This window comes from Antedon mediterranea, chromosome 10 (assembly GCF_964355755.1).
Source record: "Antedon mediterranea chromosome 10, ecAntMedi1.1, whole genome shotgun sequence".
Taxonomy (NCBI): Eukaryota; Metazoa; Echinodermata; class Crinoidea; order Comatulida; family Antedonidae; genus Antedon; species Antedon mediterranea.
In genome coordinates, this window is record NC_092679.1 from 21,534,886 (window position 1) to 21,558,347 (window position 23,462).

The window sequence follows — 23,462 nt, forward strand, 5'->3', positions numbered from 1 at the left end:
AGCATTTCAAAAACATCACAGGGATCCGTGATTATGATTTTAATCCTGTTATCCAATAATTCAAAATTTCTCTACTATGATACGTACGGAAGCCCGTTCGGGCCACAAGATAACTATATTTTAAAAGCTGTTATCTGGCGGCCGCCACTTAATTATCTGGCGGCCGCCACTTAATTATCTGGCGGCCGCCACTTAATTATCTGGCGGCCGCCACTTAATAATTAGTATATGTCCCGTCACGTGACATGTACGTGCATTGGATCAGAGGCGATGTTGCATATGGAACGACATCGCTGCCTCCGGCAGCAAACTTTAATTCTATTCGGCTCTTTTACAACCATTACGTTCGGCTCTTTTAGCATTCGGCGCATTTTTATTCGGCCCATTTACCATATTTACGATTAAAGATGTGTTGAATAACCTAGAATTAATTCATCTTTTTACAAATTTTGAGAGAGAAAGGGTAAATTATTATTGTTAAAAGTTAGGCTGACACTAGACTATAGGTCTAGCTAGCCTAGGCCATAAATCAAACCTTTTCTCTTTCAAAATAGTCAATAAGGTGGGACAATTGCAAGTTCTCTAACACATTAATCATGTCAATAAAATGATTAGTCATATTGAAACAGCCTTCAAATTCATTTAATTCAGCCAACCAAACACTCTACATGCTGCATCTATATGTTTTGTAAACTTTTCATAGACTCATTTCCAGCCGTTGATTTTCTTCCATTTGACCCCATGTAAAAGGTTAGAATTTAATTGCGCCGTATAAAAAAATCAAAAAGAGCCGAACGTAATGGTAAATGGGCCGAATAAAAAAGAGCCGAATGCTGAAAGAGCCGAACGTAATGGTAAATGAGCCGAATAGAAATGCGCCGAATGGTAAAAGAGCCGAATAGAATTAAAGTTTGCTGCCGGAGGCAGCGATGTCGTTCCATATGCAACATCGCCTCTGATCCAATGCACGTACATGTCACGTGACGGGACATGTACTAATTATTAAGTGGCGGCCACCAGATAATTAAGTGGCGGCCGCCAGATAATTAAGTGGCGTCCGCCAGATAATTAAGTGGCGGCCGCCAGATAATTAGGTGGCGGCCGCCAGATAATCAAGTGGCGGCCGCCAGATAATTAAATGGCTGCCGCCAGATAATTAAGTGGCGGCCGCCAGATAATTAAGTGGCGGCCGCCAGATAATTAAGTGGCGGCCGCCAGATAACAGCTTTTAAAATATAGTTATCTTGTGGCCCGAACGGGCTTCCGTAGATATGCGATGTTTTGGTACCTAATTAAATGTTTAAAAATCGTATATTTTAGGCCTACAAGTGATAGGCCTACAAATAAAAGCCAATTCTTATAATAATCAATCAATCATACTGAAGTCCTAATAAAATACAATTTCAGCATAATAATGGATATATATATATATATGGATTGCCTGTGAAACTGGGTGAGTGGGGAACACAGGCTTTAATTCACAGTGATTAGGTTCGCTTTTGTGTCCCATGCCAGCTCACTCAGTTGGTTCTATTGTTTTTAGTCGCGTGGACGCGACTCAGTTCACTATGTCGGTCGGTCGGTCGGTCTGTCTGTCTGTCGGTCCGGTATCACTATGCGTTTTATCGCTTTCTGACCTTATCTTGATATCAGTTTAATCTAGCTAAGTCAATTTTTCACAGTATATTCGTTATGGCCAGGAATCGATGTGGTTATGTTTTCACGGTGCGCAATAAAAAATTACGCGGTCTACGCACGATTTAACGAAATCACGTTTGTAATCATATCTTCACAACCATGAATCACAATTAAATAAAATTTGGTACTCATAAATTCCAGGGCATAAATGGCATCATATGGCAATACAATTACGTGCGAAATTTATTTTCGATGAAATAACAATTTTAAGCATATACAAAATTGCCATGAGTGCGCAGATTTTTGCGCGCGCACTGCGCGTTAAATGTTTTTGCGCACTCTTTTTGCCTGATTTCTGTTTTCTTGACTTACTTTTCAACTCGAAATTACGTTATACGAGCACGTCAAAAGTGACAGGCTACGCACGTGTAAATTAAAAAAATATAAATGTTTTTAAACATTTCAACATTTTTAAACATGTTCAGTAATTTCGGTCAGTTGGTAGGTTGGTCGGTCGGTCGGTAAACACTAATGAGCACGCGACTACAGCCATCTATATGGCCTTGTTTTGTATATCGTGTTCTTCATGTATTTTATATTTGGCAATAAAAGAATAAGAATAAGAATAGGAATAATTTTTTATTAACATTAAAATGATTGTCCAGCCTATTCAGAAACTTTTCAAGGTACGGTCAAAAGACTCCCTGACCACACCCACCACTGGACCTTTCCTGCTACGTGCCTCTTAGGCCTACTTGTTGTGATGAGCCACGGCATTTTAGGCATAATCAAATTATCGTGCACATGTGACTTTTTATAGTGCAGCCATATATTTATAAATTACATTATTATCTCCATTGTGCGCTTCAAATACTGTATTGTATTGTGAAAATTCTTTGCATATGAAAAGGCCCTGAATATATTCAAATATTCAATGTGTAGAAGTATAGGCTATTCCATTTCACTTAGCCCATTTGGTAACACCTCTCAGCTGCCTACAGACCTTAACTAATTTTGTGTTTCGTGCTGTACCATAATATACGAAAAATCAGAAAATGTGGAACTCAATGTCGTCATCGTATGATGTCATACAATCTGAGCTTTCGATTAACTTAGATATTTTACCTTTTAAGATCTTTTTCGCTTTTTTCTATGGCGGTTTATCTGGAATCGTTACTTTTTCGGGATTATACTACAAAGAGATCGGACTCCAGGCCCATGAGATCGGCTTTATATCTGGGGTTAGGCATGCTTGTGCTATTGTAATTTTACCTTTAATCGGCCCAATCACAGATTTGAAAAACTACAGAAGGGCATTCTTAATGGTCTTTATAGTCATGTTCGCTTGTGCTTCTACTCCTGTTGGGTTTGTTCCTAAGCCAGAAAGTTGCTGCAAGTCTACGTCAAATGTGTCAAACGTCACCACAACATCTTGTTATAAGATAAGGCCTAACGATGATGGAGACTCATGTTGCAGGCTTACTTTGTCCAATAATGACCCACAAGAGCTCGGATACATTCAGTCTGATGTTTTGAAGGTGTTTATCGTTATTTGTGTTCTTAATGGTTTAGGAGAGTTAAGCTGGATGCCAATTCGTATAATCGGTGACGTATCTTTATCCCAAGCTCTTGGTAGTCACAGTGACCGCTATGGAACGTCAAAGGTGTTTGGATCGATTGGAAGTGCTATTTTGTAAGTTTCCGTATAAAATATCTTTATTGTTTAATATATACAATTATTTTCTTTTACTGTCACCGATGTACTTTTCCAATGGTAGAATAGGGTTTAACGAGTATATTACTTCTACACATTAATAAATAAATGTAGGTTACAATTCAGATATTGAAAACTGGTAATTTTATAATTGAAAAAAAAGGCATATATAAATAATTATTTACATAATTTAAAGTAAATTTAAATGTCACTATTGAGAAAAAAAACATAATGGACCTGGAAGGGACTATAGACAAAGCAACCGTTTATGGATGCTGAAACAAACCATGTGACAAATTCCCACAATCCTCCAATAGTGTTATTTATCAAGCATCTTTTATATTCTATGTAGGCGCACCTATTCTATTTTTTATAATTAAAATATTCGATTTCTGTACAGTACATTATTTGTTGGGTACTTCATTGACCTGAAAACTATTACCACCAAACAATGTGGAATTGAAGTTCAACAACACAACTATTCGTACATCTACATATCAAATGCAGTGCTTATGTTTCTTTCGCTATTAACCGTAGCGTGTTGTTTAAAGGTAACCGTACATAATAAATAATAACAATTATTACGATGAAATACTAAATTACTGGTTTTTGTTGTTTTACAAGCAATAGAAATACATGCACTATTAATAAATGGCAACATTATTGCTTTTCCAGCAGAACCAATACCCGATAGTTACCGTTTCCTGGCCTTCAACATTTCAAATTTATATATTTCAAAAATGGCTTAGGTGTGGGATTCAAACCTCCGTCTTCTCACTGGCAGTGCAAGCATACCATTTATACCACATCTATACATGCAGACGGCCATACCACATACAGCCTTAACACTTTGAAACACCGGTTCTCGTCAGATCACCGAAGTTAAGCAACGTTGGGCCTAGTTAGAGCTTGGATGGGAGACCGTCTAGAAATACCGGGTGCTGTGTATGGAGCGGGGGTCCCATTAGGCATTTGAAATCAGCACTGCTGACTCTCTAGTATCTGCCTCAGACGTATTGGCTTATGCCTCTCCTCTGGTTAAGGTGGGCACTGGACGAGAGAAGCCCTTGGTCAATGTTGGGACCAGCCAAAGGTGCTTTAAACAGTCCTGACTTAGTCATCATTCAGATGAATGAAGTCGGCCATATAAAAAAAGTACATGCAGTTCAAATTGTTACCAACACTCTTATTATACGTTATCTGTATTATTATATGTCACCAATAGTTGAATGGCGAAGAAGAAGACGAAGATGAAGAGAACAGTAAGCGTACACATTCCTGGAAATATTACTTTACTCCGTTTCTGAAGTTCAATTTCTTCAAACTCTATGTTATATCATTTTTGTTTGGAACACTAAAAGCTTCCTCTTTGAATACGTTTGCCTATATCCACTTACGCGAAGTAGGTGAGTACCATTCAAAGAGTTTCAATAGATTGTAGGCTAGTATTCTCTACCATAATTGTCTTTTCTACAGATGGCATTAGGTAAATCTTAACTGGCTTGACTTGAAAAAACGTGTGCTTGTATTTCAGTGACTTGCAACAGTTAAGAAGTAAACGCCTAACAGAGGCCACGTCTACTTCAATTCAATTTTATTTTCATAAGAGAGACTAAGTAACAAAGATTCTGATTGGTCGTCTTTCAGGTGGAAGTAACTTTCTAATAGGAGCCGCATCATCCATTGGCCCTGTTTTTGGAATTTTGTCTGGATTTGCTTCCACGTTTCTGATTCGTCAATTTAAACATTATCTACTTTGTGCGACTTTTGCGGCATCAGCATTTGTGATGTTTATGTATAGCTTGCTAGATAGAGCGAACTGGCTGGTACTTATAGCTGCTATATTACAAGGTAGGCCTAGACCTTAATTACCACATATCTTTGATGAATGCTTGTCTCTAATACTCCCATTACTCTGCAGCGCAAATCTTTCCTTTATCTGTTCAATCCTATTCTAAATTGTTTTAATATTGTTTGTTTTTTCACCCTTCATAACCTTATGTCAAAAATCGTGTGAAAAAAGGTAGGGTAGAGAGCGTTCTTTCTGTCTTGAAAATTGCCAAATACGGCGGCTCTCCGAGAGACTCTTTGGTCATTTTTAGAAAACGTCCCTGTATTTCATGAACGTCATCCAAAGCGTCTATGGTGTACCACACATTGCTTAGGGGCGAATTCAAGAAAATGTGAGAAGAGACGTATTTGTATTGATTGATTTATTTTTCACATTTTTTTTCTATATTTTAGGAGCAGCTCTAGTGATCGAATGGAACGTCTGTGTGTTTTTAATGCGACAAATAATAGCTGACAACCAAGCAGGGGCAGTGTACAGCATCATGACTCTGACGTCAAAGATTGGTAAGCTGATCTCATCAGTTTTCGCCGGATATCTCTACTCTACGTTTGGCCCTGTTTGGCTTTTCCGAATCTTTGCATTCATTGCTGTTTTAAGTATTATCATATCTTGTGTAAGTACAGTCAGTATACTAATTAATTATACTAATTAATTAGTCAGTATACTAATTTTTCAAGACATTATGTAGGTCTTAAGGCCAATTTACTAGGACGATAACGATCGACGATAAATAGACAAATATTCATTTTCATACATTAAAAAAAGAAATGGAACTATATAGAATAACCATCTATGCTTCCTTTGATAAAAGTGATATTTTCACACGTCCAATGAAATGACGTCATGATCAAGAGCAATAATATCATGACAATACAACTATTGTATTGTTTTTATTTATCATGGCGTGATGGAAATTTAAAAAATATTATTTTGATCAAAGACAGCATAAATGAATATCCTATAGTTCTAGAACGAAAACCTTTCTAATTTCCTAAAAATGCATGCTTATATATTTATCTTCGATCGTTATCGAGTGTAAATGGACCTTTCTATATCCCCTTTACAAAACCGTTTCTTTGAAGTAAGTTGCCAAACCGTTTAAGTTAAAGATATATTGTCCCCCTGAAAAAATAATTATTTAAATTTTTTGTTGTTGAATATGCCATTTTAATGTCATATAACAGTTGTCCACTTTGACCAAAACTTAGATAAAAAATAGTCAAATTGGCTGCCAGCCAATGGATTTTTGGTTGAATTTAACCATTTACTTTGTCATTTTATAAGGGAAAACATTTTGTTATCGTTTTTTTCTATGGAAGTGATTAACTAAAAAAAATAAAATAAAATAACGTATTAAAAGTCTGATTTAATTAATCTTCATTTTTCATGTTTTTGGGGACAATACATCTTTAAGTATCTAACTATCAGTCACGGTGGCTACTTAAACATTAGAGGAAGTTAATTACACTGATGTTGGTGATGGGGCTGATGACCTTAAATGATAATAGACTAAACAAACAATGTTTCCCTTAATTGTTTTTATTTTTAGATGAGCACTGCGTCAATTTCATATGTGAGCATAGATGAAGACAAAGAAGAAACGAATAAAATTAAAAATAGTTTTTAATATTGTTTGATCACTGTAAGTTACTTTATTTAAACGTTCATATCTTTTTGATACCTATTACTTTATATTTAAGTGATTTGTGTTATGGTTGTATTTTTTGAAATGAATAAAAAAAAATGAAAAAAAAAAAAAAAATTAAATTAAAAAGGATGCACATACAGAGGTGACCCGCCTAATAAGCCAATCCACTCAGACCATGAAGTAATAATAATGCTCAGACTAATATTAGATTTTTTTTATAAGGCCTAAACACACATTGTGTCCTGTTGTTATCCATCTCCCATATTTTTGAAAATAATACAAAATAGTTTATAATTGTTTCATCTTTAGAATGTCAGTATTTTTACTGAAAAAAATCCAGATTGTGTCCACATATCGTATGTTATATTCTCCTATTTTGTTTAAGATGTATTTGTGCTCCAAAAACTTGAACAATTAAGATTAATAAAATCATATTTTGAATAGGCTATTTTGTAGTTTTAATTATATTTTATTCTGCGTCTTTAGGCACATGCGAAGGATTATCAATAATACATTAGCCCTAATCAACACTCTATTATCATTATAAGTGGTTCCCCTGGCACACGGGATGTGAACCAGTACACCGGTGTAATCCTTATTCGTCTCTAATGATGAACTGTGTACAATACAAACGCTAGTCAATCAGTCAGTCTTAATCAAATACAATTTCAGCATAATCTTTTTTTTTATTAACATTAAAATGATTGTCCAGCCTGTTCAGAAACTTTTCAAGGTACGGTCAAAAGACTCCCTGACCACACCCACCACTGGACCTTTCCTGCTACGTGCCTCTTAGGCCTACTTGTTGTGATGAGCCACGGCATTTTAGGCTTAACCAAATTATTGTGGTGACTTTTTATAGTGCAGCCATATATTTATAAATGGCCGTATGTATTACATTATCTCCATTGTGTGCGCTTTAAATACTGTATTGTATTGTGAAAACTCTTTGCATATGAAAAGGCCTGAATATAATATTCAAATATTCGATGTGTAGAAGTAGGCTATTCTATTTCACTTTAGCTAATTTGGTAACACCTCTCAGCCTACAGACCTTAACTAATTGTGTGTTTCGTGCTGTATATACGCAAAGTCAGAAAATGTGGAATTCGATGTCTTCATCGTATGATGTCATACAATCTGAGTTGTCGATTAACTTTGATATTTTACCTTTTAAGATCTTTTTCGCTTTTTTCTACAGCGGTTTATATGGAATCTTTACTTTTTCGGGATTATACTACAAAGAGATCGGACTCCAGGCCCATGAGATCGGCTTTATATCTGGGGTTAGGCATGCTTGTGCTATTGTAATTTTACCTTTAATCGGCCCAATCACAGATTTGAAAAACTACAGAAGGGCTATCTTAATTGTCTTTATAGTCACGTTCGCTTGTGCTTCTACTCCTGTTGGATTTGTCCCGAAGCCAGAAAGTTGCTGCAAGTCTACGTCAAATGTGTCAAACGTCACTACATCTTGTTATGAGATTAATAACGATGATGGAGACTCATGTTGCAGGCTTACTTTGTCCAATAATGACCAACAAGAGTTCGGATACATTCAGTCTGATGTTTTGAAGGTGTTTATCGTTATTTGTGTTCTCAATGGTTTAGGAGAGTTAAGCTGGATGCCAATTCGTATAATCGGTGACGTATGTTTATTCCAAGCTCTTGGGAGTCACAGTGACCGCTATGGAACGACAAAGGTGTTTGGAGCGATTGGAAGTGCTATTTTGTAAGTTTCCGTATAAAATATCTTTATTGTTTAATATATACAATTATTTTCTTTTACTGCCACCGATGTACTTTTCCAATGGTAGAATAGGTTTTAACGGGTAGGTCTATACTACTTTTACTCATATATTGAAAACTGGTGATTTTAAAATTGAAATAAAAAGGCATATATAAATAATTATTTACATAATTTAAAGTAAATTTAAATGTCACTATTGATTGACCTGAAAACTATTACCACCAAACAATGTGGAATTGAAGTTCAACAACACAACTATTCGTACATCTACATATCAAATGCAGTGCTTATGTTTCTTTCGCTATTAACCGTAGCGTTTTGTTTAAAGGTAGGCCTAACCGTACATAATAAATACGATTACAATGAAACATGAAATACTAAATTAGCTGGTTTTTGTTGTTTTACAAGCAATAGAAATACCAGTTTAGCCATATGCACTGAATAAATGGCAACATTATTGCTTTTCCAGCAGAACCAATCTGGCCTTCAAAATTTCCAATTTATATATTTCATAAATGGCCTAGGTGGGATTCAAACCTCCGTCTTCTCACGGCAGTGCAAGTATACCGTTACCAAAGTTAAGCAACGTTGGGCCCGGTCGCGTTCCGTCTAGAAATACCGGGTGCTGTTTATGGAGCTGGGGTCCCATTAGGCATTTGAAATCAGCACTGCTGATTCTTATGGTAGCTCATGCATCTAGTATCTGCCTCAGGTTACCAACACTCTTATTATACGTTATCTTTATTACTATATTATAATGTCACCAATAGTTGAATGGCGAAGAAGAAGATGGAGAGAAAAGTAAGCGTACGCATTCCTGGAAATATTATTTGACTCCGTTTTTGAAGTTCAATTTCTTCAAACTCTATGTTATATCATTTTTGTTTGGAACACTAAAAACTTCCTCTTTGAATACGTTTGCCTTTATCTACTTACGCGAAGTAGGTGAGTACCATTCAAAGAGTTTCGATAGATTGTAGGCTAGTAGTATTCTCTAACCATCATTTTGTAATTATGTTGCGCGTATGTTGCGCGCGTTGTCTTTGGCATCATGACAACTTTTCTACAACTGTCATATTATCATGGTTGATCTCTTATCATTGCAAGATAGTGGTGGTCTAGTGACAGAGTTAACATGCCTTGAATACACTTGTACTTGTATTGTATATACAATAATAATGAATGAATGAATCTCAATAACTTGCAATATGTATCTAATGAAAGTATGAAACTTTAAATGAACACAATCATGGTTGACTCCGTGGTTAACAAATTCAACTCATAAAACAATGTATACCTTCTGGCACACTTTACCAAGCGTGCATTCTGGATGGAGAGGCCACGTAGTAGCAAAGATTGTATATACAATATACGGCGCTATACAATCTTTGTTAGTAGTACTTCTTTGACTTTTGAGTTACATATGACTAAGCGTTCGTAACAAAGATTCTGATTGGTCGTCTTTCAGGTGGAAGTAACTTTCTAATAGGAGCCGCATCATCCATTGGCACTGCTTTTGGAATTCTTTCTGGATTTGCTTCCACATTTCTGATTCGTCAATTTAAACATTATCTACTTTTTGCGACATTTGCGGCATCAGCATGTGTGATGTTTATGTATAGCTTGATGGATAGATTGAACTGGCTGGTACTTATAGCTGCTATATTGCAAGGTAGGCCTAGACCTGTACCACATCCCTTTGATGAATTCTTGTCTCTACAGTAACACTCCCATTACTCTGCAGCGCAAATCTTTCCTTTTCCTGTTCAATCCCATTCTACATTGTTTGTTTTTAATATTGTTTGTTTATTCACCCTTCATAACATTATGTCAGAATAGATGACAAATTTCGTTTTTGTAAAAGCACAAGTTAACGGAGTACTTACTCGAACGTTTCGATCTCTATCAGAGATCCTTCTCAACTGACTGCGGAGTGTTAATGCAGCTTGGTCATTCTTGACGTCATCTGTTGATGACGTCGTACGCCTCCGGTTGTAGGTTGGAGGTTGTGCGGGGCTCGGCCAGGTGATGTGTCTATTTATTTATTTATTTATTTATTTATTTATTTATTTATTTATTTATTTCCTTTATTGCGTAACACATCCAAATGCCAACTTCAAGTCAATGGCTACCAGATGTCTCTGTGAGACGGTTATTTGAACCAGTACCAGTACCAGCATCAAGTAAGCAATGATGAAGTTGACATAAATATAATAGTAAATATGTAAACACATAGTATAACACAGTCCAAACAAGTAATACTAAAATATATCATAGTCCACAAATCAGACTTTCAATGGCCATCATAGTACATCCAGTAACACAAACCAATAGAGGTTCACAATTTGCTTATCATAACTCAGTTACTGATCATTCACCAATCATTAAAAACTCCGTGGAAAGTAATGAAGTTTTTTGTGCGTTGTGTCCGGACTTTGGGGAGGGTGAACGATCTAACGCGTCGGAGCTGATGGTTGTGTGTGGGAGGTTTAGGTAAGAGAGAGTGTAATATATGATCTTCTTTTTTCATTTTATCAAAGAATTTTCTTGACAACTTCTCGCGGCGTTCAGATAGAGTGATGATGTTAAGGTATCTGCGGGTATCAGCATACGAGGTACCATCGGGGCATATTATGTTACACGCTCTTCTTTGGACATGTTCGATTTGGTCAGATTGTGCTTTGGATAAACTCGGGGACCAAACAGCACAGGCATATTCGAGAACTGGTCGTATCACTGCTTGATAGTATCAAATCATTGTACAAATGCGAGAGTTCGTGGGCTCCAGTGTCCCGGTTCATGGTCTTCTCCTTATTTCTCCTTATATGTAATGATTCTCTAATCTGTCTGTCTTTGCGTTTAGGCTCTTTGGTTAAGGTGGTAGCCTCCCAGTTTGGTACATGATTGTGTTTTATGACATGTTCTGTAATGGCAGATTTGTGTATGATCGAAGATGTGGATGTTCTGGAGGCCCTAGTCATTACTCCCCCCGTGTTTGTTGTAACATCTTTTTTGTGATCATTAATTCGTGTTTGTAATGCCCTCCCTGTTTCCCCAATGTAAACTTGTGGAGAGTTGCGGCAGGTGACTTCGTAGATTACTCCACATGTATCCATCTTCTCGATTTTATCTTTTGGGTGGACGAGGCTATTCTTGATTTTATTTTGGGGTAGGAAATAGGTTCCGACATTGTGATAGGAGAGAGTGCGTCGTATTCTTTCTGCCATTTCTTTTACGTAGGGGATTCCTATGCTACCTCGCATCTTGATCTTTTCCTTCTGTGGTTCGTGTCCTTTGTTCTTTTTTCTTTTTCGATTTTCCATAACTCTCTGGAAGGACACTCTGGATACTGGCAGTTGTGTAACGCTTTCTTGATGTTATCCATCTCAACTTTCCTCAAATCCATATCTCCCACTACCTTCTCAGCTCTGTCCACAAGCGTGTTTATAAGCCCCAGTTTGTGTTCGAGTGGATGATGTGAGTTGAAATGTAAATATTGGTCCGTGTGAGTGGGCTTCCGATAAACTGAGGTGGTAACTGTTCCATTGTCATTGAGTGTGATGAGCATGTCCAGGAAAGGTATTGTGGTATTGTGTTGTTTGTCATCGATTCTGTGGTGAACTTGATATTGTCAGTTATATCGATGTTATTAAGATGTGTGTTAAATGTATGTACTGTACCTATGGGGATGATAGCTAATACATCATCAACGTATCGTTTCCAATACACAGGCTTGATGTTAGTGGGTGCCGTGTTTATGGCTTGATGTTCGAGCCACTCTAGATACAAGTTCGCCAATATAGGACTTATTGGGCTTCCCATAGCAATGCCTTGTATTTGCCTATAAATGTTACCATTGAACGAGAAATAGGTTTTGTTCACAATTAAACCGAGGAGCTCCATTAGATGACGTCAAGAATGACCAAGCTGCATTAACACTCCGCAGTCAGTTGAGAAGGATCTCTGATAGAGATCGAAACGTTCGAGTAAGTACTCCGTTAACTTGTGCTTTTACAAGAACGAAATTTGTCATCTATACAAAATCGAAGCTAAATGAAATTCTTTCAAGATTATGTCAGAAATCGTAAAAAAAGTCCCTGTACTTCATGAATGTCATCCAAAGCGTCTATGGAGTACAACACTTTGTTTAGCGGCGAATTCAAGAAGGTGTAAGATGAGACGTATCTCATTCTGTATTGATTGATTGATTGAATTTTCATTTTTTTTCTGTAATTTAGGAGCAGCTCTAGTGATCGAATGGAACGTCTTTGTGTTTATCATGCGACAAATAGTAGCTGACAACCAAACAGGGGCAGTGTACAGCATCATGACTTTGACGTCAAGGATTGGTAAGCTGATCTCATCAGTTTTAGCCGGATATCTCTACTCTACGTTTGGCCCTGTTTGGCTTTTCCGAATCTTTGCATTCATTGCTGTTTTAAGTATTATCATATCTTGTGTAAGTACAGTCAGTATACTACATTATATAGGTCGAATTTGGCCTTTCTATATCCCCTTGTCAAAACCGAAGTAAGTTGCCAAACCGTTTAAGTTAAAGATATATTGTACCCCTGAAAAAATAATTATTTCAATTTTTTTCGTTGAATATGCCATTTTAATGTAATATAACAGTTGTCCACTTTGACCAAAAATTGGATCGAAAAAAAATGTATTTACCTTTAAAAACTGTAATTTAAAGCAAAATAATAGTCAAATTGGCTGCCAGCCAATGGATTTTTGGTTGAATTTAACGATTTACTTTGTCATTTATAAGGGAAAACATATTTTTGTTTTCGTTTTTTTTTTCTATGGAAGTGATTAACTAAAAAAATAAAATAAAATAACGTATTCAAAGTCTGATTTAATTAATCTTCATTTTTCATGTTTTTGGGGACAATACATCTTTAAAATATCTAACCATCAGTCATGGTGGGCTAATTAAACATTAGAGGAAGTTAATTACACTGATGTTGGTGATGGGGCTGACGACCTTAAATGATAATATACTAAACTTCCTGTAATTGTTTTTATTTTTAGATGAGCACTGCATCAATTTCATATGTGAGCATAGATGAAGACAAAGAAGAAACGAATAAAATTAAAAATGATGCACATACAGAGGTGACCCACCTAATCAGCCAACCCACTCAGACCATGAAGTAATTGTAATGCTAAGACTAATATTAGATTTTGAAAAGGCCTAAACACACATCTGTTATCCATCGTCCAAATGTTTGTCCCGAAAATAATACAAAATAGTTTATAATTGTTTCAGCTTTACAATGTCAAAAAAAAAAGCTAGATTGTGTTTTCATATCGTATGTTATTTTCTCCTTTTTTGTTTAAGATGCATTGCGCCCCAAAACAGGAACAATTAAGATTAATAAAACCAGATTTTGAATAGGTCATTTTGTAGTTTCAACAATTATATTTTAGACTGTGTCTTTAGGTACATTAAACATCATCTCCCTATTATCAGAACACGTGGTTCCCCTAGCACATGGGCTTAACACTTACTCGTCTCGATGAACTGGATTATTTAAAATACACACGGGCAAACTATGTATATTCTTTATCTGCGAGAAGACTTGTTTTACCTCCAGAACAATCGCACACGATGCTACCGGTAACCCTTAGGGCACAAAGCCTGAGAACCGTGCGTGGCATTATAGTATGATAACGTTTTAGCGCTAATCTCTAATTAGGATTCTCTCTATGAAATGATTTACTAATAGTAAATTGTGGTTACGTCACTTAAGCATAGTAAAGTTCATTCTCAAATATCGGACAGTTGGTACCGTATTGCCACCGATGGCAAGTCAGTAAATATTCGAGTTGACTGGCTTCTTGATGTAGTATATTTATTTCAGCTTGTAAGTCCTTTTGTTTATCTTCCAGTTTTTCAGTTTCCTGTGTTAAAAAAATTAATAGTATAATATACAGTAGTAATAATATATAAAATATGATATGGTGAAGATTGTTTGCTATTAGCACGGATATTCAGAATTAATTATTAAGCCTACAACCTCCCCCCCCCCCCCCCCCCCCACCCACTATCCCCGCCCCGGACGAACACACAACCCAACCACAACAACTTTCTTTGCTCTTCTTACCATCTGTGTTATATCTGCTTGTGTAATTTGTAAAATGTATAGGCCTACGAATGATGATACGCGCGTCTAAAAGTTGTGCTGGTACAAGATAGAAGAAAAGTATTTACCAAAACAAGAGACATAACCTTTTCTCGGCGTTTGTTACGACTTCTTTGAGCCAACTCCCGATTTCTATTCCTTTTTAACTGCTTTCTTGAAACGGATTCCAAATTAGTCACCTTTTAATGACAGAAATATAATATGCAATCTGTAAGTAAATTTGACATATGAGACTCATTTTGACAGAAAGCTACGTGTTATACTTTGCGTATATAAGTGTCTATTCTAGTACTTAATACCTGTAATGCTATGTTTTACACTATCAAACCAGTTTGCCAGAAAAAATGTGGTGTGCCCAAATATGGTAGTGATATGCTTAAACATGGTAGCGATGACATGATCGTGCCCATATATGGGCACATCACACTTTTTTGTAAAAAAAAGTTTGATAGTGTAGACAGAGCTTTGGGATTTCGATACAATAGAAGTATAATAAAACGTTAGTAATATTCAAACAAGTTCTAGATAATGTTGGAATGGTTAGACAAGCCTTCATTAACAACTCGAAGGCCCGCTTATTTTGAATCGGCATTTATTTATCATATGCCATCTAGAACACTCTTTCAGAGTTATAGATTAAATTTTTATATTATATATATATTATATAGTTTTATTCAAATTCGATTAGCATTGAGTATCATTGTTAAGAGTTAATTTAATGTTTTATTTCAGGAAAGAAAATCTATGGATAGTATCAGTATTATATTATTTGCTCATTACTGTTTAGGCTCTATGGAAAAAATCAGTAATAATCATTTGTTGATTTTTTTAATCATTAAAATATCATTTTCCCTTAAGCAATACTATGAATAAAATTATTTAAATATGTTCGTATTTAATAATTAATGGATTGTACAGATATACAAAAATAACAACGAATGTTGATATCTAATTCTAATATTTATAAATGCAAAAGTTTAAACTGGTGACGTTCAGTTGTTTCTTATAATAGGCCTATATTTTATATCGTATGTTAAGATTGGGACCCAACAGATAGGCGGGTGTCCTCTCTGAATAGGGGTGGCCGAGTTTTAAATTCCTGATTCATTTCACGAGAACAAGAGTGTCCCCTCAATAGAGGTGTCCCAAGGAAGGGTCTCGGTTGTTTGTATATTCCAGTTCAGTTATTGCTGTTTCGCTCCGCCGATTATTCTTGATTACCGTAGTAAGACCGGCAGCCCAGAGACATTTGGTTAGATGAGCTAGGTACCAATATCTGACTATTTAAGTGTGTTGGGGGTCACTTGAAGTAAATAAAAATGGGAGTCTGCCGGGTACCCCATGCTGCGTCTAGACCCAGGGGACCCCAAAAGGTGCTAACAAATCGGCCCAGGTTAGATGAGAGAGATACCACCTAATTTTACCACCATGGGATGCCCATTGGCATCCTTATACCAGTATCACAAACGACAGACTTTTTGTCCCGGCAGACTCCCATTTTCATTGACTTCAAGTGACCCCCAACACACTTAACTAGTCAGATATTGGTACCTAGCTCATCTAACCAAATGTCTCTGGGCTGCCGGTCTATAGTGTATCCCGTGTCTGCCTCAAGAATTATTCATGAATCGCGCAAGCGCAATATAATAATATGAGTTTCACTCTCGAAAATCTTTACTTTATTATTTACACGTTATCATATTTTTTTTTTAGGATATTTGTGTACATACATTATCATTTCCTATAGTTTCAATTAGTAAAAAAAAATCAACATTCGCAATTCATTGTTAAATCAGATTTTTACATAATCCAATAACAACCACTACAGATAGTAGGCCAAAATGAGTAATTTAACAGTGGTATCAGGGAAGAGTGCAATTACACTCGTCCTGTGGTGGTGGTAGGCCTATAATATCGAACTTCAGCTAAGAGCGAATTTCATTATCACAGAATGCCCACAAATCAACCGTTTTGGAATTCTTGATTGATATGATCAATTAATTACCGTATGTATTTATTTCATATTTTATACCAAAGTGACTCATCAGTGAAAAAAAAAAGACCTGTAGCCTATTGAATTAAATAATTTCCATAAATTATATGAGATAGAAACAATATAATTTATGTAAACCATAAATAAAATTCGAATAATGGACTATATATTTACCTTTTCTATATTTGACTTATTCTTCAACTGTGTTTGTTTTTCCTGATCGTAGGTTTTCACTCCTGATTCAGACATGGTTAATATGAGTATAATGATCAGAGTTTTGACGGAATATGAGATTAAAACTAAAAAAATTAATAGGACCAGCGTTTCTTTACATAAACTTTGTACAGCGTATAATCATGTACTCGATAATTGGCCAATCTGATGCGGTAGAATTATTGACATTTCTTTCAAAGATCATTTAAAGAAGCAGCCTATGAATATAGTGACGAGAGACATACCAACAAATGAACGGACGAAAAGAGGGAGGGACTGGTTACATTAGTAACGTTGACTCAGTAGCATAATGTCCATTTAAAATCAGTACGCCTACAGGTTACTAATTTTAATTAGAGGTCATTTTGTCAAACTCGTCGCCCAGTCCTAATATAGGGACTTTACGAAATACGACGGGAAGCCATAGGACGGTGCTCATGAATAATTTATGCACGTAACCCCAAAGTGTTTCGTGTATTCTGCGAGTAAATTTGAGGAATAATTATCCTGAGTTCATACTGCCTGATTTAAAGAATAGCGGTTTATCCTCTATATATCTATCTATCCTCTATCGCGCGCATATCACATTATTACATTCGTGTTGCACAAGTAAGGAGGTAAGAGGAAGATGTTTTAATTAAATCCCTGTCAGCCAATGGATTTTTGGTTGAATTTTATATGAGAGAACATATTTTGTTTCGTTTTTTTACGGAAGGGACCTATTCAAAGTCTGATTTAATTAATTTTTTTTTTCAGGACAATACATCTTTAATTCGAAAATAAGACTAAATTCTTTTTGCAACAAAATGAGCAGAAACGATAACCAATAGGTATATTGACTTTATATAACAATATTATAATTTGGTTTTTTTTATGATATTATTTTCAATCAGAATTCAAAATAAGTCTATCAAAAATAATTATATGAATAAACAGGTGTTCTTTCAGAATTATTTTATTATGAGTTATTTTATTGCTTTTTTCTGTGTGGGCAAAACACTGTATATTATGATAATTGTTTTCAAATAATAATAGTTTCAGATTTTATAGATTATGAAGAAAAAGCTTGGTAAATTTATGCTGTTTGGGCTTTCCCCCTGAAAACAATAATTTCCTAAAATTCTGATTCTATTTTTTATTTCTTGCGACTACAGAAAATAAACTTTACTCTGTAAAGCTCTGTCTACACTGTCAAACTATAGTTTGACCAAAAAAAGTGTGATGTGCCCAAATATGGCAGTGTATGTCCAAATTCGGTAGTGATATGACATCATCATGTCCATACATGGGCACATTTTTTTGTCACATAAATGTGTTAGTAAGTGTAGTCAGAGCTTACGATCTCTGCAATATTGTATATATAATATAAATAACAATTTAAATATATATATATATATATATATATATATATATATATATAAATCAATGATATTGCGTAGCACTGTGTAAATTATATATATATATATATTTAACCATTCCTGCTTTGTACCCCATAGCTTTTGGAGGCGTGCCTTTATAACTATGCCTTTTGTTTGTTAACATCTTTGATTGGCTGATTTGTTATTATGTAATTTTGTGACTTATATATGTTATCCTTTGTTACAATTCTCTTCACCTGATGATGGGCTATGCCCGAAACATGTCGTAAAAATAAATCTATATTGAGGCAGTTTTAACTTATTTGATCTTGATTTTTTTCTATATCCTGCCTATGCAGCTCTTTGATTTATATATATATATATCGAACAATACCATGAAAGCCCCGGTGGTCTAATGGTTAGGACATCTGCATATCAAGCAGACGGTCCGAGTTCGAGTCTCGGTTGGGGCGACTTTTTCTCATTCTCACAGATTTCCTCATCTTTATCGTTTCAAATTAATTAATTAAATTTCAGTATGTCACCGGGCGGTTTAGAATTAATGTTCTGTGCCTGATTTGTTTATATATATATATATATATATATAAATCCAAAGGCAAATTACTGAAAAGAAATGACAATGCTGTGGGTATCAGTGGCTGGATCTCAATGGAGATACAAAAATAAAAAGCGAAAAGCTAAATCAAAACGATAAAGTAAACAGCCAGAAAAGTTAGCAGAGCTTTCGGGCAACACTAGCCCTTCATCAGTGCTATATATATACTGCTATGCTATATATATCTTTAAAGTGAGGACCAGCAGTCGAAAGTTTTCAAATGCATTTTCGAGTCTCGATCCGCTTTGTGCCAGCTCGGAATACAATTAAACTGTTATGCATTTAAAAAGGGGAATTTTAAAAATTTAAATCGTGGTATTTTTAACAAAAAAAAAAAAATAGAAGAATTGAACGAAAGCGAAAGTGCTTAAAATTGATATAAATATTGGGCTGTTGTAACAGAAATATCGTTGTTATGATGTGTGTGGCATCTATAGGCTTTTGGACAATAGGTTTAGTTGATGTCCTTGGGTACAGATTATACAGAGAACAGCCCGACCAGCACCCAACACCCCCTCTCCCCCCACTTTCCCTTTCTCCGATGTTGTCATTATTGGCTGTGTTTCCGCAACCAAAATAAAGTTATCGGTAAATTTTTTAACCAATCAGATGATTAATTAAAAAATAAAGTGCGCATGATCAGCCAGTATCACGCAACAAAACAATTTGTCCCCCAGGTCAAAGTTTAAACATTATCATTATCCGATAATTATCCGATTTGAATGAAATAATTATCGGGTAATTTTTCGAGTAGAATCGGTTAATCCTCGTTTTCCACGGGCAGTTTATCGGTTAATTTGTATCGGTTAAGTATCGGTTAATTTGTATCGGTTATTTTTTGGCTGTGGAAACACGGTCAATGTGTTTATTTTGAGCCATAGAATGAATTCTCGTCGATTTGAAGTTTCAAGCCCCCTAAGCCTAATCTAATCGAACAAACATCAGGAGAAATTTCTTCTTTCCCGGCCCCGGTTACACAAGAGAGACACTCATCACATGAGCACTTGATTTTCACTAGGATGCCACGCAATGGCGTAAACGCATTAATTTGACCAATCGTAAGCGATGGATTTTTGTCATCATATAGAAGGAACGTTACGCAAAAAAATTATCGTTATGCAATTTAATATTACTAATTACGTTACAAATACAAAATACTGTATCAACAAAATCAAATTGTGCATGGTTTTAACGTTTTTATTTTTTTTTTTTTTTTCAAGAGCTTATCAACAGTAAAAGAACAGTGTTCTTCTTTGACGTTAGATTTACTGCCTGCTGATAGGCACACAATGAATATGAGAGTGTCGCATAATAAACACAGTATTATTTACACATATTTAACTATGTCTCCCACCATTCTCTTCTCTCCAAAAATGTCTCAAAAATACCATTCAGTCACCTTAGGCTATATCCCAGATTTATAACAGTGAAAAATCACTATACATTATAGTATTATTTCTCTCGTTGCGCAGCTGTAAGTTGTGTAATTAATCATTTATTAGAATAATAAAGTGTAGGTTTGTAGGTTAAATGTTATTAAATATATTAATTATTATTCATAAAAACAGATACGTGTATTCTCGTTTTTAACGATGTTGTTTGCATTTTAATGCGATGGTCTTTTTTTTGGTCACCGTCTACCTAGGACTTGCTTGCAGACTTCCCAGGTGGAGGGTGAAACCAGATGACTCCCTTGGCATCCTCTGATGCATATGATTGGTCGAATGCCTTGAAGTACAGCCGAGCAGGCGAAACATTCTCTGGGACATACATCGGCCGCTCGCTTCGAGTTTTCATACAAGCCTAACCCTCTCTCAGCTGGATTTAGATCATTGCTGTCCGGCGTAGGGATTCCGTTTAGTAGACGAACAAACATTGCGTTCTCTCTAGAAAAGTCTTCATTTGTGGGTAACATATCAGCTATCTGTAAACACGTGTAGAATAACGTTGTGAACAGCATCACCTGAAAGAGATGAATAAAAACAATAATATAAATAAAAAACTGACAAGATGGAATACAAATAAATGTAAAAGATTTAATGTTACTGACGAAGTTGATCAAATTAACAAAATTGTGATAGGCCTAATAATGAAAATAATATATGATGAGTTTATGGTGATGACATGAAAGATGATATTAATGTGAATAAAAAAGAGATAACATTCATTCATATTCATTCATTCATTTATAATTTGTTGTATTAATATTTCATAGGCAACCAACAGCGAGTAACAACATAATGGATAAATTACTATTCATCGTGCTTAAGTCTCATTCGAGGCTTAGGCAGTGAAATCGGAAGAGTTGTGAGTTACAATTACCTAGTGCCAGGGTTGTAGCCTAACTCACGACTCTTACAATAATTCCATTTCCTAAGAAATCATTCATTCATTTCAGCCATTATCAGTCCCCACTGCAGACAGACGACGGCTGAACCCATCCTTTCCTTCAGTGATGACAAAAATACGTCAGTCTCGTTTCTCCATACCTCCGCCAGAATTATGGTGAGATGTAGTGTGGTTGATCGCATGTGTTTTGTCTATGTGTATGTGTTTGTTTTTTCTTTCTATATCATATATGTGTATAGTTACCAACTCAAAACGTTATTGCCCGATTGTCATGAGTTGTTAAAGGATGGTTCCCTAGCTGTATGGGAGCACGTCATTAAATGTTCATATGCCTAGACGGAGGTGGAGGTTTGCCCTTCTCTAAGTACCCTTCTAATAGTTATCTTTGATTTTTGTTCTTCTTCGGTCTCATTCTCATGGCGAAGTGTCCTACCCATATCAATTTCTTGATTTTTTATTTTAGTCTTATAGATTTAAATTCCAATGTCATTGTCAGTGCAACATGTTCACACTGATAATAACGCTATAGATGATAAGCGTGTGCAAAGTTATTGAAGCAGGCGCGGATCCTATAGAGTTACATAAACCATACTATGGGTAGGAGGTGGGAACATGGGCATCAGTATCGGTGGGTATAAAAAAGAAATGAAAAAGGCAATGAACGATTTCATTATTGATCGGACGCGCGCATTGATATGACGCGGGTCGATTCTCCACAACTTCAGGCAGTGAATTAGCTTACCACGATCATTCTTCGTGTTAATTTATTTCTGTTTCTTTTTTTATTTGTTGCTGTTTTTGTCATAATCTATAATTTTAAATGACCATAGCAAAGATTGCGACAATACATTATTTTTAGAAACCATCAATGTGTAAACTCAACGTGCGGTTTTAACTCGATTTTATGACCGCCCTGGCGTGCCATAACTGTCCCTGTCAGACGTGATGCTTAATTTTTTTTTTCAAACCATGAAAGTAAGCCTAAGGATGTAATTCTCCTTCATGTGTCTTCTCCATCTTACTATAATAAGATCAATATATGCGCTAAACCTTTAAATAAAAAAGGTAATAAAAATAGCCAATTCAACAATTAAATAAATTGTATTAGATGTCATATGGGCATTCAACTTTTCTGTATTACCAAGTACAGAGCAGAGATTATTATCACAGCCTTTTATGTCCAGATTTAATTAAAAATACACCTCAATTAAAAATCTAATAATACACACATAACATATTCGTTATTTCCATAATTAAGCTTGATTTTGAAAAATCAATGCGTGTTGAATATTCTGTACTTAGGTAGGAAATATGACAATGTTCATATTTATAGCTTGTTGGTTAATTTACTCGGTTCAAATCCTTCAGTCGTCAAAATTATTTTCTCGTGACATATCAACTCCACTGCAGATATCGATACTGATGTACAATTGTTTTTAATATAGTCACATGTGTATCACATGTGTCGCCAAGCTTAAACTCTAATATACTATACACGAAATGCATTTTGTTACATTGTATTATACATACTCTTCCAAATACGTTACTATGTCAAGTAGAGATACAGTCAGAATATCGGGTGCTAAGGCTAATTCTTGGTCCGGTTCCCACATGACGCGACGCAATGACGTAAGCGCATTATAAGCGATGTATTGACCAATGACAAACTACAATGCAAAAAAAAACGTGTAATATTGTGGAAAAACTCGCTAGATAGCCTATAATTCCTCTAAGTATCAAATTCAGAATCTCTTGATATTCTTGCTTTAGGCTTAATCTTTGTTTCGCCACGTATACCACCCTCGAGGCACCAATCCACCCACTGAGAACAGTATTAAACGATTCGAATAATTTGGAGACGATTTATCCAAATTTAACTTTAATTTGATGATTAATTATTTTAAATATGAAACTAATACAATTATCACTAATCGATATTTATCATTCCACACATTTAAACCTATTGATATTAGGTTAATGTTAATGTGGAATTACTCTAAATTTATAGGGAAGTCAGTAAAATGGTCATGAATATGCATGAATATGTATATGAATATGCATGAATATGTATATACAGTATTTACGTATCTTTTTGATTACTTAAAAATTTTCTTTGGAAGTTAGAGAAAAAATTAAAAATAAAAATAAAATTGCCTTCTGCGAGGGAAACAAATTAGAT

General features: G+C 35.4%; 4 protein-coding genes and 1 non-coding gene across 5 annotated transcripts; 4 read left to right on the forward strand and 1 right to left on the reverse strand.

The window, feature by feature from the left end:
- The first annotated feature begins 2,693 nt into the window (after positions 1–2,693).
- Positions 2,694–6,831, forward strand: LOC140061316 (major facilitator superfamily domain-containing protein 6-like). The gene is made up of 6 exons (XM_072107825.1): positions 2,694–3,331; positions 3,753–3,903; positions 4,578–4,758; positions 5,000–5,203; positions 5,597–5,817; positions 6,754–6,831. Exons 1-6 carry the CDS (start codon positions 2,694–2,696, stop codon positions 6,829–6,831), a joined length of 1,473 nt encoding a protein of 490 aa, XP_071963926.1.
- Positions 6,832–7,952: 1,121 nt separating this feature from the next.
- LOC140061317 (major facilitator superfamily domain-containing protein 6-like) lies at positions 7,953–8,588 on the forward strand. The gene has a single exon (XM_072107826.1). It carries the CDS (start codon positions 7,953–7,955, stop codon positions 8,586–8,588), a length of 636 nt encoding a protein of 211 aa, XP_071963927.1.
- Positions 8,589–9,684: 1,096 nt separating this feature from the next.
- On the forward strand, positions 9,685–13,774 carry LOC140061318 (uncharacterized). Its single transcript, XM_072107827.1, has 4 exons — positions 9,685–9,760; positions 10,071–10,274; positions 12,841–13,061; positions 13,640–13,774. The coding sequence occupies exons 1-4, from the start codon at positions 9,685–9,687 to the stop codon at positions 13,763–13,765; spliced, it is 627 nt and encodes a 208-aa protein (XP_071963928.1). The 3' UTR covers positions 13,766–13,774.
- Positions 13,775–14,089: 315 nt separating this feature from the next.
- On the reverse strand, positions 14,090–17,065 carry LOC140060772 (uncharacterized). The gene is made up of 3 exons (XM_072107115.1): positions 16,922–17,065; positions 14,823–14,933; positions 14,090–14,512 (listed from the first exon to the last, which is right to left on the reverse strand). The coding sequence occupies exons 1-3, from the start codon at positions 16,994–16,996 to the stop codon at positions 14,357–14,359; spliced, it is 342 nt and encodes a 113-aa protein (XP_071963216.1). The 5' UTR covers positions 16,997–17,065; the 3' UTR covers positions 14,090–14,356.
- A 1,654-nt stretch (positions 17,066–18,719) lies between these two features.
- Trnad-auc (transfer RNA aspartic acid (anticodon AUC)) lies at positions 18,720–18,791 on the forward strand. The gene has a single exon. It is a non-coding gene; the product is annotated as a tRNA-Asp (tRNA).
- Positions 18,792–23,462: the final 4,671 nt, after the last annotated feature.